The 12,841-nt window shown below is 35.2% G+C and overlaps 1 protein-coding gene across 1 annotated transcript in view; it reads right to left on the reverse strand.

Annotated features, from left to right (window-relative positions):
* The window catches only part of Fam184a (family with sequence similarity 184 member A), a 100,675-nt gene that overhangs the window by 32,990 nt on the left and 54,844 nt on the right, over positions 1-12,841 (reverse strand). The window contains exons 7-9 of the mRNA XM_048353992.1: positions 12,050-12,211; positions 9,043-9,164; positions 8,491-8,641 (exon numbers count right to left, since the gene is read on the reverse strand). Coding sequence (XP_048209949.1) covers positions 8,491-8,641; positions 9,043-9,164; positions 12,050-12,211 — 435 coding nt within the window. The remainder of the gene's footprint in view (positions 1-8,490; positions 8,642-9,042; positions 9,165-12,049; positions 12,212-12,841) is intronic.

Consider the following 12,841-nt stretch of genomic DNA (forward strand, 5'->3'; position numbering starts at 1 on the left):
TCCTGGGGCGTGGACTCAGGGCCTGAGCTCAGGGCCTGAGCACTATCTCTGGCTTCTTTTTGCTCAAGGCTGCTAGCACTCTACCTCTTGAGCCACAGCGCCACTTCTGGCTTTTTTCTATATATGTGGTGCTGAGGACTCGAACCCAGAGCTTCATGTATACGAGGCGAGCACTTTACTACTAGGCCATATTCTCAGCCCCTTTGCAAACCATTTTTGAGATTAAACTACACTGACGATTGTTAGCTTTTGATCTCTCTACTACTTCTAACAATGTTATCAGCTGGATAACAGTCCTTATGCTTGTAATCCTAGCTACTCAGGAGGGCTGAAAGTGGGTGCCTGTGGTTTGACAACAGCTTGAGCAAACAGTTTGTGAGATCCCATCTCAACCAACAGCTGATGGCACACTCCTGTCATTCCAGCTGTACAGGAGGCTGAAATAGGGAGGATCATGATTCTAAGGCAATCAAAATAGTTTTCAAGAACCAACATCAACAGAAAAGGCTGGGTGTGGTGATAGGTGCCTGTTATCCCAGCTACTCTGGAAGCATAAACAGGAGAATCAAGGCCAGTTTGCCTTGATCAAAAAGTGAGACCTACTACAAAAATAACCAGAGAAAAAGGGGCTAGAGGTATAGCTCAAGGGTAGGGTACATGACTAGCTAGTGAGAAGTCCTGAATTAAAACTCTAATACTGTCAAAAAGAAAAAAAGAATATCATTTGAAAAAAATATTTTGGTATTTTAAATTTCTTTCTCTTTTCTTCTCTTTTTCTGTTTCCTTTCTTTTCCTTCCTTCTATCCTTTCTCTTCCTTCTTTTTTCTTCTCCCTCCTTCCCTCCTTCCTTTCTTTCTTTTTTCCTTCTTTCCTTGCTTTCTGCATTGTTGCCAATAATTGCTTTTGAACTCAGGACTAGCATTTGCTCAGGTGACTTGCTTGTTTGGCTTTTCAATCAGAGATGGTGTTCTACCACTTGAGTTACACCTCCAGTTTTTTTGCTTAGGCTTTGAGCCACAATCCTCAGTGTTTCTGCCTTCTGCGTATAGGTTTATAGATGTGAGCCACTGAACACTCAGGTGATTTGATTTCTTTCTATAAAAAGAAATACTGAACAAAGGATTTTGTAAAAATGTTCAAAAGAAAAAAACCTCAAAGAATTAAAATGCATACTTTAAAAAAGAAAAAAAATGCCTTAATCCTTTCTATACAGCAGTTTCAAAGGATTATATACATCCACAACAGTGCTGTAGAAACCTTTCCAAATAAAAACTGAAACAACAAATGTGAGAAACTGAATATGAAAGGATGTCTGCATGAGATAGCACCAGTTATGTAATTTAAATACAAACATTCAGTTTTGATGCCATATTGATGTTTTTATCCACACTCATTAGTCTTAGTACAGAAATGAAAACATGCTGAAAGTTAGGAACAACCTGTCCTCAAAACTAAACATGCCTTGAGATAGTAAATGCCTTCTATGGTTCTCAAACCTGACCACATAACAAAATAGTTTCTATAGACTGGCATGTCTGTGCATGTGCACATGTGCATGTGTGTACACGCTCATAACTGCCAGTCCTAGGGCTGGAACTCAGGGCTTGGGCTTTCTCATTCAAGACTGATGCTCGGGGCTGGGAAATATAGCCTAGTGGTAGACTGCTTGCCTCGTATACATGAAGCCCTGGGTTCGATTCCTCAGCACCACATATATAGAAAAAAGCCGGAAGTGGCGCTGTGGCTCAAGTGGCAGAGTGCTAGCCTTGAGTGAAAAAGAAGCTAGGGACAGTGCTCAGGCCCTGAGTTCAAGCCCCAGAACTGGCAAAAAAAAAAAAAAAACCAAAACAAGCAACAAAACAAAACAAAACAAACAAGCAAGACTGGTACTCTTCCACTTGAGTCACAGATCAACTTCTGGCTTTTTGGTGGTTAATTGGAATAGGAGTCTCATGGACTCTTATAAGTGAAAAGAAGCATGTAAGGCTGGGCATGCAGCTCAGCTGTACAGTGCTAGACTAGCACACAAGAGATCTTCAGTTCCAGCCACAGCACTACAGGAAGCAAATACATCCTTCACTCACTTTCGTGCCAAACTCTACTCTCAAGGAATAAGTAGTGTTAATATTGGGGTGTACACTTTTGCATGACAATAAACCTATGTTTGTTTTTACATAGTTGCTTATTTGTTTTCTTTTGCTTTTAAAAATATGTCATATGTTAAGGAGGGGATGTTTTTGCTTTTTGTAAATGGAGAGAATATGTCTATATAATCTAACACAAAATTTGTTATGTCTTACATGCAAAGCTTTCCACAGGGCACCTTCCTCCCAAAAGAAGAGTACTTGACAAAGTAGTTGACTTCAATAGAGACTCCTGAAGCTGCTGTTGGGGACACACATTCATTCCATCTGCAGCACCAACAGCATTCATATCACTTCAAATGTCAGTGACAAGGATGTTTTGTCCTGTGGCTGTTTATAGAGGGGTTTTCACAGAGCCAAATCAGTGTAGCTTTCTCCACATGAGTACATCAGGGACTTATTAATAAACCTTAGTGGTTTAATTCCTTTCCTTATGTTTTAGTTTTTAATTTCTCCTTCAAAAATAGTGTTCATAGTGCACTCATGGTATTTAGATATGCACCCTTCTTTTTTGTGTTTTCATTTTATTTATTTTATTTTATTGAGCTGGGATCTCTTTGTTGCCAACATGGCCTTAAACTTATGCTTAAGCCTGTATGTAGATGCCAGACTATAGTTTTCTTCTCCCTCTTCTGATAATGACTACACAGACTTCATACGGTAGACACTGTTCTCTGACCTTCTCCCTATCCTTTCTTTCCAGTTAGCTCAACTCTTGGCTTGTTTTGGGATTAAATAAAGTCCCCTTAAAGAAGGTAAGTACTTCCCCTACCATTAACACATGAACTATGGCTAGGATATGAAAGTCATGACAACAGAATTCTAAGAAATTAATAACAAGTCTAAAACTTTCAGACATATAAAACAACATTAACAACTGTTATTGAAGCTTAGCAGAGGCACAATTAAATTCTCATGTATAAAGTTTGATGGTACTGAGATCGGTTTTTAAATCACTAACAATATGAATGAAGAGTCTAGTTAAGCAAAGTAAACTAAAGCTTATTTAATTATAACCATTCTGGAAAAAGAAGTTCTTGGCAATTTGGAAAACATAATTTTCTAGCATATTCTAAAAAGATCTATAAAGTTAATTCATCAGTTAAAAGCCACGATAACCCTTGTTAAATGCCTTGGAGATACTGTAGAATATGTTTCCAATCCTCTCATTCTTAACTAAAACTAATTGGGAAGCACCTGTAAAGATATACAGATGAGTGCCAGTGCCTCATGCCTATAATCCTAGCTACTCAGAATGATGAGGTCTGGAGGATTAGTGGTTCAAATCCAACCAAGATAGAATAGTTCACTAGACTCCATATTCAAAATAACTAAAATAAAGCAGAGCTGGAGGCATGGCTCAAGTGGTAGAGCACCAGGGTAGAAAGCTCAAAACTCTTGAGTTCAAACTCCAAGAAGCATATGAATATACCAATATTCATTTATTTTTTTGTTTTGTTTTGAATATGTGAAGAAAACCTTCTGGTAAGCACTAAATTCTTACAACTATTAATTATACCATTAAATGTAAAATATATCCTAAACCTCATAAAATTTTATAAATATCTGATCCTTTTAAATAAAAAATTGATACTACTTTTTCAAAGGACAAAATAGTTTAACAAAAGAATGGTATTTTTATAATAATTAACTAGTTATATAGTTCTCATAAATATTTGTCTTTCAAAGTTAGCATTAAAATAAGTTTTATGTTTAAGATGTAAAATCTTGCTTAGCCTTATAGTGAAATGTACATTTATTAATAGAATAATGGTAGATGTATGCACATGTACAAATGAGTGACTGAAAGGATCTATTAATGCTCATAAACAAAACATGTCTTATTGATGCCAAAGTACATTTTTATGTAAGTTAAAGCTTCAAAGCAGTGATGTTTACGCAAAATCAAAAAGTATACCATGCCCTTGTGTGGAAGCAGTAAGTGCGCTCGCTCACTTACATTGTTGATAGACTTATGCAAAGCTTCACCCAAAGAGTGTCTCTGTGAGGAAAAGATCACAGGGATAAATGGAAACATTCAGAAATCAACTACGTGGACGAAAGACAGATAAAAAGGGAAAAGCAAAACACAGAACATTAATGATAATATGCTCAAGAAAAAGCCGAAACAATTTTAAAGAAAAAAATTAGACACCCTCTATACTACCTGTGAAACTGTCTGGTATTTTTGTGAGTTGGCAGACTTACAAAGGCAAAATACTGAAGACTAGAAAATTTATAAACCAGAGGTTAAAAGAGAATCACTGGAAAAGAGTTATGAAAAGGGTGACATTGATCAAGATTCATTGTACTCATAATCTGACAATTTGAACTGAAACTCCTCTGTACAACTACTTGAAGAAAATAACAATGATAACAATAAAAAGATGATTGCTATTGAAAGACCCAGGAACGATATTGTTGTTCTAAATTCCTCCCTGAAATCTCCACTATAATCACTCACAGCATGATACCCAATACTTCTCCGTGAGAAACTAGCAGATGACAGCCACACACAAACCCAGACTGCCTACTGCAGTCTGGGGCCAGGAATAAATGTGAGATAAGCATTGAAACTGAAAATTTAGTAATAAATCTGGTCTTGTACATGAGGAGAAAGGAAGATAAGATGCCTTTCAGCTTTCGAATTCCCATTCCTTGTATTTATTGGGCAAAATTGTTCATGTTCTGGGTTCATTTTTCAAAAGGGTTAAGTCAGTGGAAAAAAACTTACATCCCTGCCCTTCAAGTACAGAGAAAAGTGTAATTTCATTGTTAACCACCTTACTCTTTTACCTTCATAAAATACAAGGTGGTGGTTTCAATTTTTGTTGCTAGTGTGAATAGTATCGATTCCTTTAAAATGGTTTCAATCTGTGTCCATCAAATTTTTGGATAGAATTTTATTTGCCTATTATTCTTTGGAATGTCATAAACTAAAGATAAATTTTATTTGAAAATAATTTTTTACTAATTGATATTTCAGGATAAAGTGTGCTAGAGAAGAAAAGTTAAGTGAGAAAAAGATATTTTCGAGTTGTTTCATAGCTCCTCAATCTAAAGTATAATTTTACATATGTTAGTCACCATGGACGTTTTTCATAGTTATGTTCTTTACATAATAATGAGAAGCATAGCTTCTTCAGATTTTATAGTTTCAGAAAATCTAAAGGACTTTAACTTCTTTGACTTTCTGAGATATAACACCTTAATACTAGAAGTTAATCTAACAGGTAGCCATTTATTTATAAAACAGATTTTGTCTTTCATTCTAAAGTATTATCTATCAGACAAAAATACATGTTATTTAATAGACAATGGTCTTTAATAAGTTTATTTGATAAGTCAGAACAATATGACAAATCAGAGACAAGTGTCATTTCCCTAAGTATATGTTTTCGGTCCTTTAATTTGAGCATTTGGAATCTAAATTCCCATTGGCATTCTTTTTGTTTGCATGCACTTTTGGAGCTCAGAAGCATCTGAACCTCAAGTGAGCTTACAGACCACATATAGGACGGGCCTGTGCACAGTAAGGGCACAGTTAATGCTGCTGGGTAGGGATGCTACTATTAATAGAGTCATTTTTATTTTTCATTTGATAATACTTATTAGAGTGTTACCATATTCCAGAAAATACTGTAAGTGCAAAATGAGCTACAGAGCTACATAAGACAGCAAAATAAACATGACAAAAATAAGAGCAGGTAATGATAAATATTATGATTTTTTTTAAGGCTGATGTGAAAGGAAATGCCTGGAAGTAATACTGGGTTGGTAGTAAGAAAAGACCACTTGGAAGTAATAACATTAAAATGTGGGTCCATGCAAATGACAGGGAAGAATACATAGCATAAACAGATGAGACAGCATAAAGACCATGACGTAAAAGTGGGCTGGTAGAGAAGAAGTGTATCTGTGGAGAAGTGTGGGTCTTGTAGGACAATGGAGTCCATCCATTAATCTTCATTTGGTGGAATACTCTGGGAAAATTATAGGCAAGGGAATGGCATGCCTTGCCTTACATCCTAAAAGATCCATGGAGTACTTTGAGAAAAGTAAAACTGGGGAGGAAAGATGGGAAGGCCATTGTGATAGTGGATCAGATTAGTGTTTACTGGGAGACAAGGAAATGGATAGAATTGGAAAACATTTTGGAGACAGAATAAGCAAGATTAACAGAAAAATGAGAAAACAGTCAAGCAACAGTGCCAACAAGTCAAGCTGTTGTGAGAAATGGTAGGAATAAAAATCAATATTTTTTAGTCATATGCTAAATTTCACATGCTTATTAATCATCTAAAATATATAAACTTGGGGAAAAGGTTATGCCTGAGGATTTAAACTTGGAAATGACTAACTTAAGTAGATGGCATTTAAACCATAAGACTAGATAGTATCCCAGTGCTGTGGACTGAATGTTTGTGTCCCCACCCCCAAACTCCAGTGTTGGTATTTTAACAACCAATGTGGTGAGATCTTTGATTGGTAACTAGTTCATGAGGACAAGTTTCATGTGTTGATTAGTGCTCTTATAAAGAGACTCCAAAGAGCCCCTTCCAATCCTCTACCATGTAAGAAAGCTCTCTATCAACAAAGACACCCCACCTGGCACAAAATATGCTAGTTCCTTGAACTTCAACTTCCCAGCCTCAAGAAAAGTGAGATTATGCTTAAAAGTTGTTTAGTCTACAGTATTCTACTACTGTAGCCTAATCTGAAGTAGGAAATTGCCACAAGAAGTGAGGGTGCTGCTCTTAACAAATATAAAAAAAAACACAGAAGTGATTGGAAATGAGTAATGAGTAAAGGTTGGAAGAATTCTGAACAGATTTGGTGTGAGAGTGGGGAAGGATAACGCGGTTTTAATTCAGGGCTTCAGGTAAGTACAAGATTCTGGATAGATCCTGGATTGAGAATCCATTCATCTTTGAATGGATTCTGTTGAGGGCTCAGAAAGAGGATAGGTATAGAGAAAATCTCAATCACTTCAGATAGCACTTTAAAAATACTGAAAGGCGACTGTAGAAATATGATGCAAATGAGTATGGTAGTGACAATAAAAGTTGCTTACTATATAAACATCTATATTTACTACCTTCCTCCTATGAGACTATAAATTTGTGACCTGTAAAAGGGTGTCAAATACATATTTGCAACCAGTTTAAATGGGCCTCAAATTTCACATTTGCAAAGTTGAGTCAAATCTAATTTCCCAGTTGTATAGCTAAGTGATCTGTCTATTTTCTCAGTTTAATACTATAAATGAAATGAAATGAAAATAGAATAAAATTAAAATAAAAAATAATTCTATTGGTCAATAATTCTACAATAATTAAATATTTTCTTTCTAACTCCTGAGAATAAATTAGAGATTAAGAATGCTATTCTTAATCTTTTCTTGAGAAGAATTCTAAGATATGCACTGATTACTCCAGGACGACATCTTGCCTTTGATGAAAGTGTAATCATTTAAACCTAGTGTCATGGCATGTGTTGGGCTGCCTCCTGCTTATTCAGGTCAGCCTTGGTAACACAGTGAAAACTCTACATCAATAACAATAAATGAGAAATATTATAAAACTATCAGACACAAATTGTCAAGCTCCAATCATTATTGAAAGACATTGCATGTACATACCTAGAAAACGATCTTATAGAAAGATCATCCTGATTATTTAGAAATTCTCTATGATCAAGAATAGAAAGATAAAAGTGGATTTCTAGCACTAAATTACAAGCTGCTATTTGCCCAAGTTCTGTACTTGCTCATCAACTGGTGATTCATATAGTCAGCTCTATTTAATTACTGGTTTAGCAGTAGAATGCAAAGGATTGATAAACTCAGAAGCTGTATAAACAAGTAAAGTGCAAACTGTTTTAATTATAATTACACATGTTTTGGTAATAAGATAGTCTTAGAAATATCATAACCTTTTGTTTATGTGATGCCCCACGGGGTCAAGTATAAGCCTCTTGTAGAGAAGTAATCATCACTTTTGGTTAAGTGGTTTTAGGTAATCATGATATATTTAATAACTATTACCCAAATGGCAACTAGTGGCTTGAAAAAAGATTTTAAAATTTCAAAAACCAGTTAGCTTTCCCATTTTAGTTTCTTGTGCTCAGTTCATAAACTAAACTAAATATTTATAAATTAGTCTCAGAATATAGGAGTGCACATAAAATGATTTACCAACATGTTATGCAAGTTTCTCAATAAGCCTCCATTTTTTAAAATGTATAAAAATACAAAATACAGAAAATATCAAAATACAGAGGCTTATCAAGCAGTGTTTTGTAGTAGTCTCCCAAACTAGAGAATTGGGTGCAGACTATTAGCTACCTGGTTTAAGAGATCTTCAACTTTCTTCTGCCATGAATCCCTGGCTGCATTTTTCTCTCGTTCTTTTAACTGTAGCAACTGAGACATTGCTGATTTTTTATCCTCTTCATGTTGAATCCTCAACTCTTCTCGAAGTTTCAAACACTCGTGTCTATAATAAAACACAATCATTTACTTTGTAAAGAGAATTGTTCACCTCAAGGACTATTGTGTAGTGGGGTTTTTGAACACTTATTCCTCTTCAAAAATCTATGCTCAGAATAGGTTAATGTATAGTTAAGGACTATAACTTACCCAAGACCACTCATTTATCAACTTATCGATGATAGAATAGACAACAGAGTAAATCTCTGACTTCAGGTGAGTTCTCTTGTTTATTTTATAGGCAAAGAAATGAGATTCAGAAACGTAAATCTGAATCTAAATTGAAAAAAAATCTATACTCTCTGTAGAAGGTCATGCAGAAAATTAAAGTATTACTAGCATGAGCTATATGACCGGAAAACTTCCTCCCCTGCATGGGTAACAGTATGTTATAGAGTAGGAGTGTACCTAAGATTTTCTGTCCACTTTATCTCTAAGTCATGGGCCATCTTGTCCACTCTGAGTTTTTCTTCTTCTTTCATGACAGCTAGAGTTTCTTCATGCAGGTGCCTTTCTTGTTCTAGCTCAGTCTGGAGAACAAAAACATTTAAGTGAAGACCTGTCTTTAAAAGACACTGCTGATGGTTACAGAGAAGCAGAATGTTCTTATTATGACTTATAAATTCTCATAGCACAATAAATGATAATGTTCTCTGTAGAATTGTTCAAGATTATCTGACAGTAAATAAATATATATATCATGTTTCATATTGCAAATATTCTTACCTAAATAATATTTAGTTATAGCTTATACTGTTTCAAATTACTTAAATAATTTAGGGTCAGGATTAGTCATCTACATAAAACCTTTCTTATCATGTATATAACTAGTGATTGACTACTAAACTACCTACATACACATATACACAAACACAGATATTCATATTCAAAAGCAGGTTATTTCTTCAAAGCTTAAGCATTTTATCTATATCCCACTAACATGATTAAAAGAAATATGTAGATTTTAACTTACTGACTATTCTTATTTTGTAACTATTAGTCCGTGGTCCATGTGTAGTGTTATGTTGTATGATAGTATATGCAAAAGTCCTTTAGATGATCATAAATCAAGTTGCTCCCTAGAGCCATGGGGCTGCATATAACCTATATGGACAACACTGGCAACCATGGGCCGCTGCTAGCAGAACAGCTGTTCTGAGGGTGCCAGGTAGAAGAGAAGCAGATGATGGTCCGTCCTCCTAAAACCACAGTGCAGATCACTAAACAGTAAACAGTATGGTGTGGCTGTTTGTGGTGGCATATTAAATTTAATAGAGAAAAAGCAAATCAATAATGAAATTCTACTCAGTACTGATGATTTGGCCTTTAAACAATAACTGCTGAAAACGAAATTCAGCTAACTGTTCTGTTCCAATATTCTGCTTTGTGAACAAATATTTTTCTGCCATAGGTAGCATTAAATGGAAGAGAATTATTTAAAAGTGTGTGTGTGTGTGTGTGTGCGTGTGTGTGCATTAGTGCTGGAGCTTGAACTTTTTTACTCAAGGACAGCATTATACACTTGAGCCACAGCTCCACTTTAAGCTTTTTAGTAATTAACTGGAGATAAGAGTCTCACGAACTTTCTTGCCCTGTCGGGCCTCAAACCACAATCTTCAGATCTCAGCCTACTGAGTAGCTAGGTTTACAGACATGAGCCACTGGTACCTGGCCAAAAGTATTAATTTTACTTAATGCAAAGTATTTTACCAAAACAACAGTTGATTATTATTATTTTCTACTATTTGATAGAAGTGAATTTGAGATAAAATCTTTCAGGAAATGAAACCCATAAGCCAATAGTGCTAAGATAGGGAGGGGAAGGAAATAAAGTATATCAGGCATTTTATGAACATTGGAACAAAATACCTTGTCAAGAACTTGGCATACATCAAGGAGAGAGACTATAGTAACACAACCTATATTCAATCAACAGGCATTACAAGTATTTGAACTGGAGAAGCACAATTTAGTGGCAGAACATTTGACAGGCATGCACAGGCCAGAGGTTGATCTCCAGGACTATCGCTGCCATCTAACTCAATGCACACAGACACACAGACACACATACAGACACACACACACACACACACATTTACACACAAACTCCAACTCTTCACTAAAATAAAAATTCACTACCTTAAAATATCACCTCTTTTTTGCCAATGGGTGAGGGAAACCTCTTAATGAAGTTAAATCACCAATTAAACTTTTATGATACCATTGATGTTATAGACAATGTTTGTCACAGCATACTTTAAATTTACCAAATTGCATACTATAATAACTCTAAGTTTTAACCTTTTTATTATTTCTGAACATTATCAATATCACATAGCCTCTAGAGAAAGGTAAACAGAATAAACTTGTCTATTTTGTCACATTTCACAAATAAAAATAATGTAATCAGTAACCACAGTGCAGGTACACAAATATCCACAAATGACCTTGTTTACATACTTTGGAATGTTATCAGCTCTATGCAAACAAAAAAACAAAATTAAAAAGCTTAACATTTACTGAATGTTTCTACTTTGATAAGCACCATATTGTGCTGTGCTAGGTCTATCACATCTGATTATTACTGTAATGATATTATCCCCTGCCCATGCTTCATTGTGCAGATGAGGGTGCTGAGGCTTTACCCTAAAAGGCACTGAACAGTAGATGTGGAATTCAAACAGGACCAACACTCCAGATCACCTCTGCAGAAAAAAGTTAGGAAGGACTCCTTGGCTATTACATTCCTGGGGTCTGCTCTCAACTATTTAAGCAGCTGAAAACTTTGCTTTGCTTCCTGAATGAAAGGGAAAGTCTCTACCTTTTTTGAAATATGTAGAAAACAGAGAAAAGCATTATATATATGTATATATATTCATCAATAAAAGAATTTGTACATACTATATTTGAACATATTATGGGTTGAACCATATCTCCAAAAAGATTTCATGAAGGATTAACAGTCTGGACTATCCAACCCACAGAATGTAACTTTATTTGGCAACAGGGTCAGTGCAGATGTTTTTAGTAAAAATGAGGTCACTTCAGAAGAAGAAGCACTTAATCCAATATGACTAGTCAATTTATAAGATGACAATATGAAGGCAGAAGTTATGTGGTCAATAGGAAGGAGTGCCTGGGGTTATCAAAAGCTGGGAAATGCAAAGGAGAACTCCTATAGAGAGTAAAGGAGAATGGCCCTGCCAATATCTTGATTTTAAACTTCTGGCTTCAAGAATTTCAAGAAAACAAATTTCTCTTGTTTTAAGTCACTTAGTTTGAAGTATTTTGTACCAGGAACTCAAGAAACTTACACACTAATAATATACAATGATATTTAAATAAGGTTGGGGCAAAATAGCTAAATTATACTTTCATTTTCCTGTTTAAGATTACAGTACAGTTATGTGATTACCTCGACATTCAACAGAGCCTCCTTGGTCTCCTTTAGCCTGTCTTTAGTCAAGTCAAGCTCATTCTGTAGCCTTTCCTGGGAGTCTTGAAGACTAGCAATGAGTCCTTCAGCAGAGCCAAGCCCTTGTTCACTTTTCCTTACCAGGTCTTGGAGGCGGCCAATCTGCAAGGAAACAGGGTACTTTACATATGCCTCATGGTGACAGTTCCACAGCTTCTTGAAAGTTTTCCTGAGTTGTTTTGTTACTAAATGGGTGCTTTCTTCATGAACTTGGAAAAAACACTCAATTAATGATGATAAACCTTATCATGGGTTGCTTTGTGAAAAGACTTCGTGTTTATGGTTTCTGTTTTTCAGGACCACCATGTAAAGAAATGGATATACCTCTCAAGTTCTTAGCTTAAAGAGAATTTTTGTTTTGATCATATAATAAAACACTACTTGAAAAAGAAACTGAAGCAAGATAAAGACTATACTAAGGATGAAAAAAAAACTATTAAAACATTCTTTAAAATGGAATCCTTTCTATTTGAGTCCAGTTTTTTGCTAACCACAAAAGAGACAATTCTGTCAATGGATAATTTGGAACACATAACCTATGGAATATGTTGTTATTTCTATGTTTCCATACAAAACATGCCTAATGAAATTTCTAAGAGTTGAATTTCTATACTCTTGAAATTAGGAGCAAATGGACCATTTATTACAGCGCAGATTGTTGCCATCTAATAGTAAGAATCAAATCCATGAATGCCATACTTCAAATTGTCTAGGAACATGTTCCACTAAAAT

This window comes from Perognathus longimembris, chromosome 9, assembly GCF_023159225.1.
Source record: "Perognathus longimembris pacificus isolate PPM17 chromosome 9, ASM2315922v1, whole genome shotgun sequence".
Taxonomy (NCBI): Eukaryota; Metazoa; Chordata; class Mammalia; order Rodentia; family Heteromyidae; genus Perognathus; species Perognathus longimembris.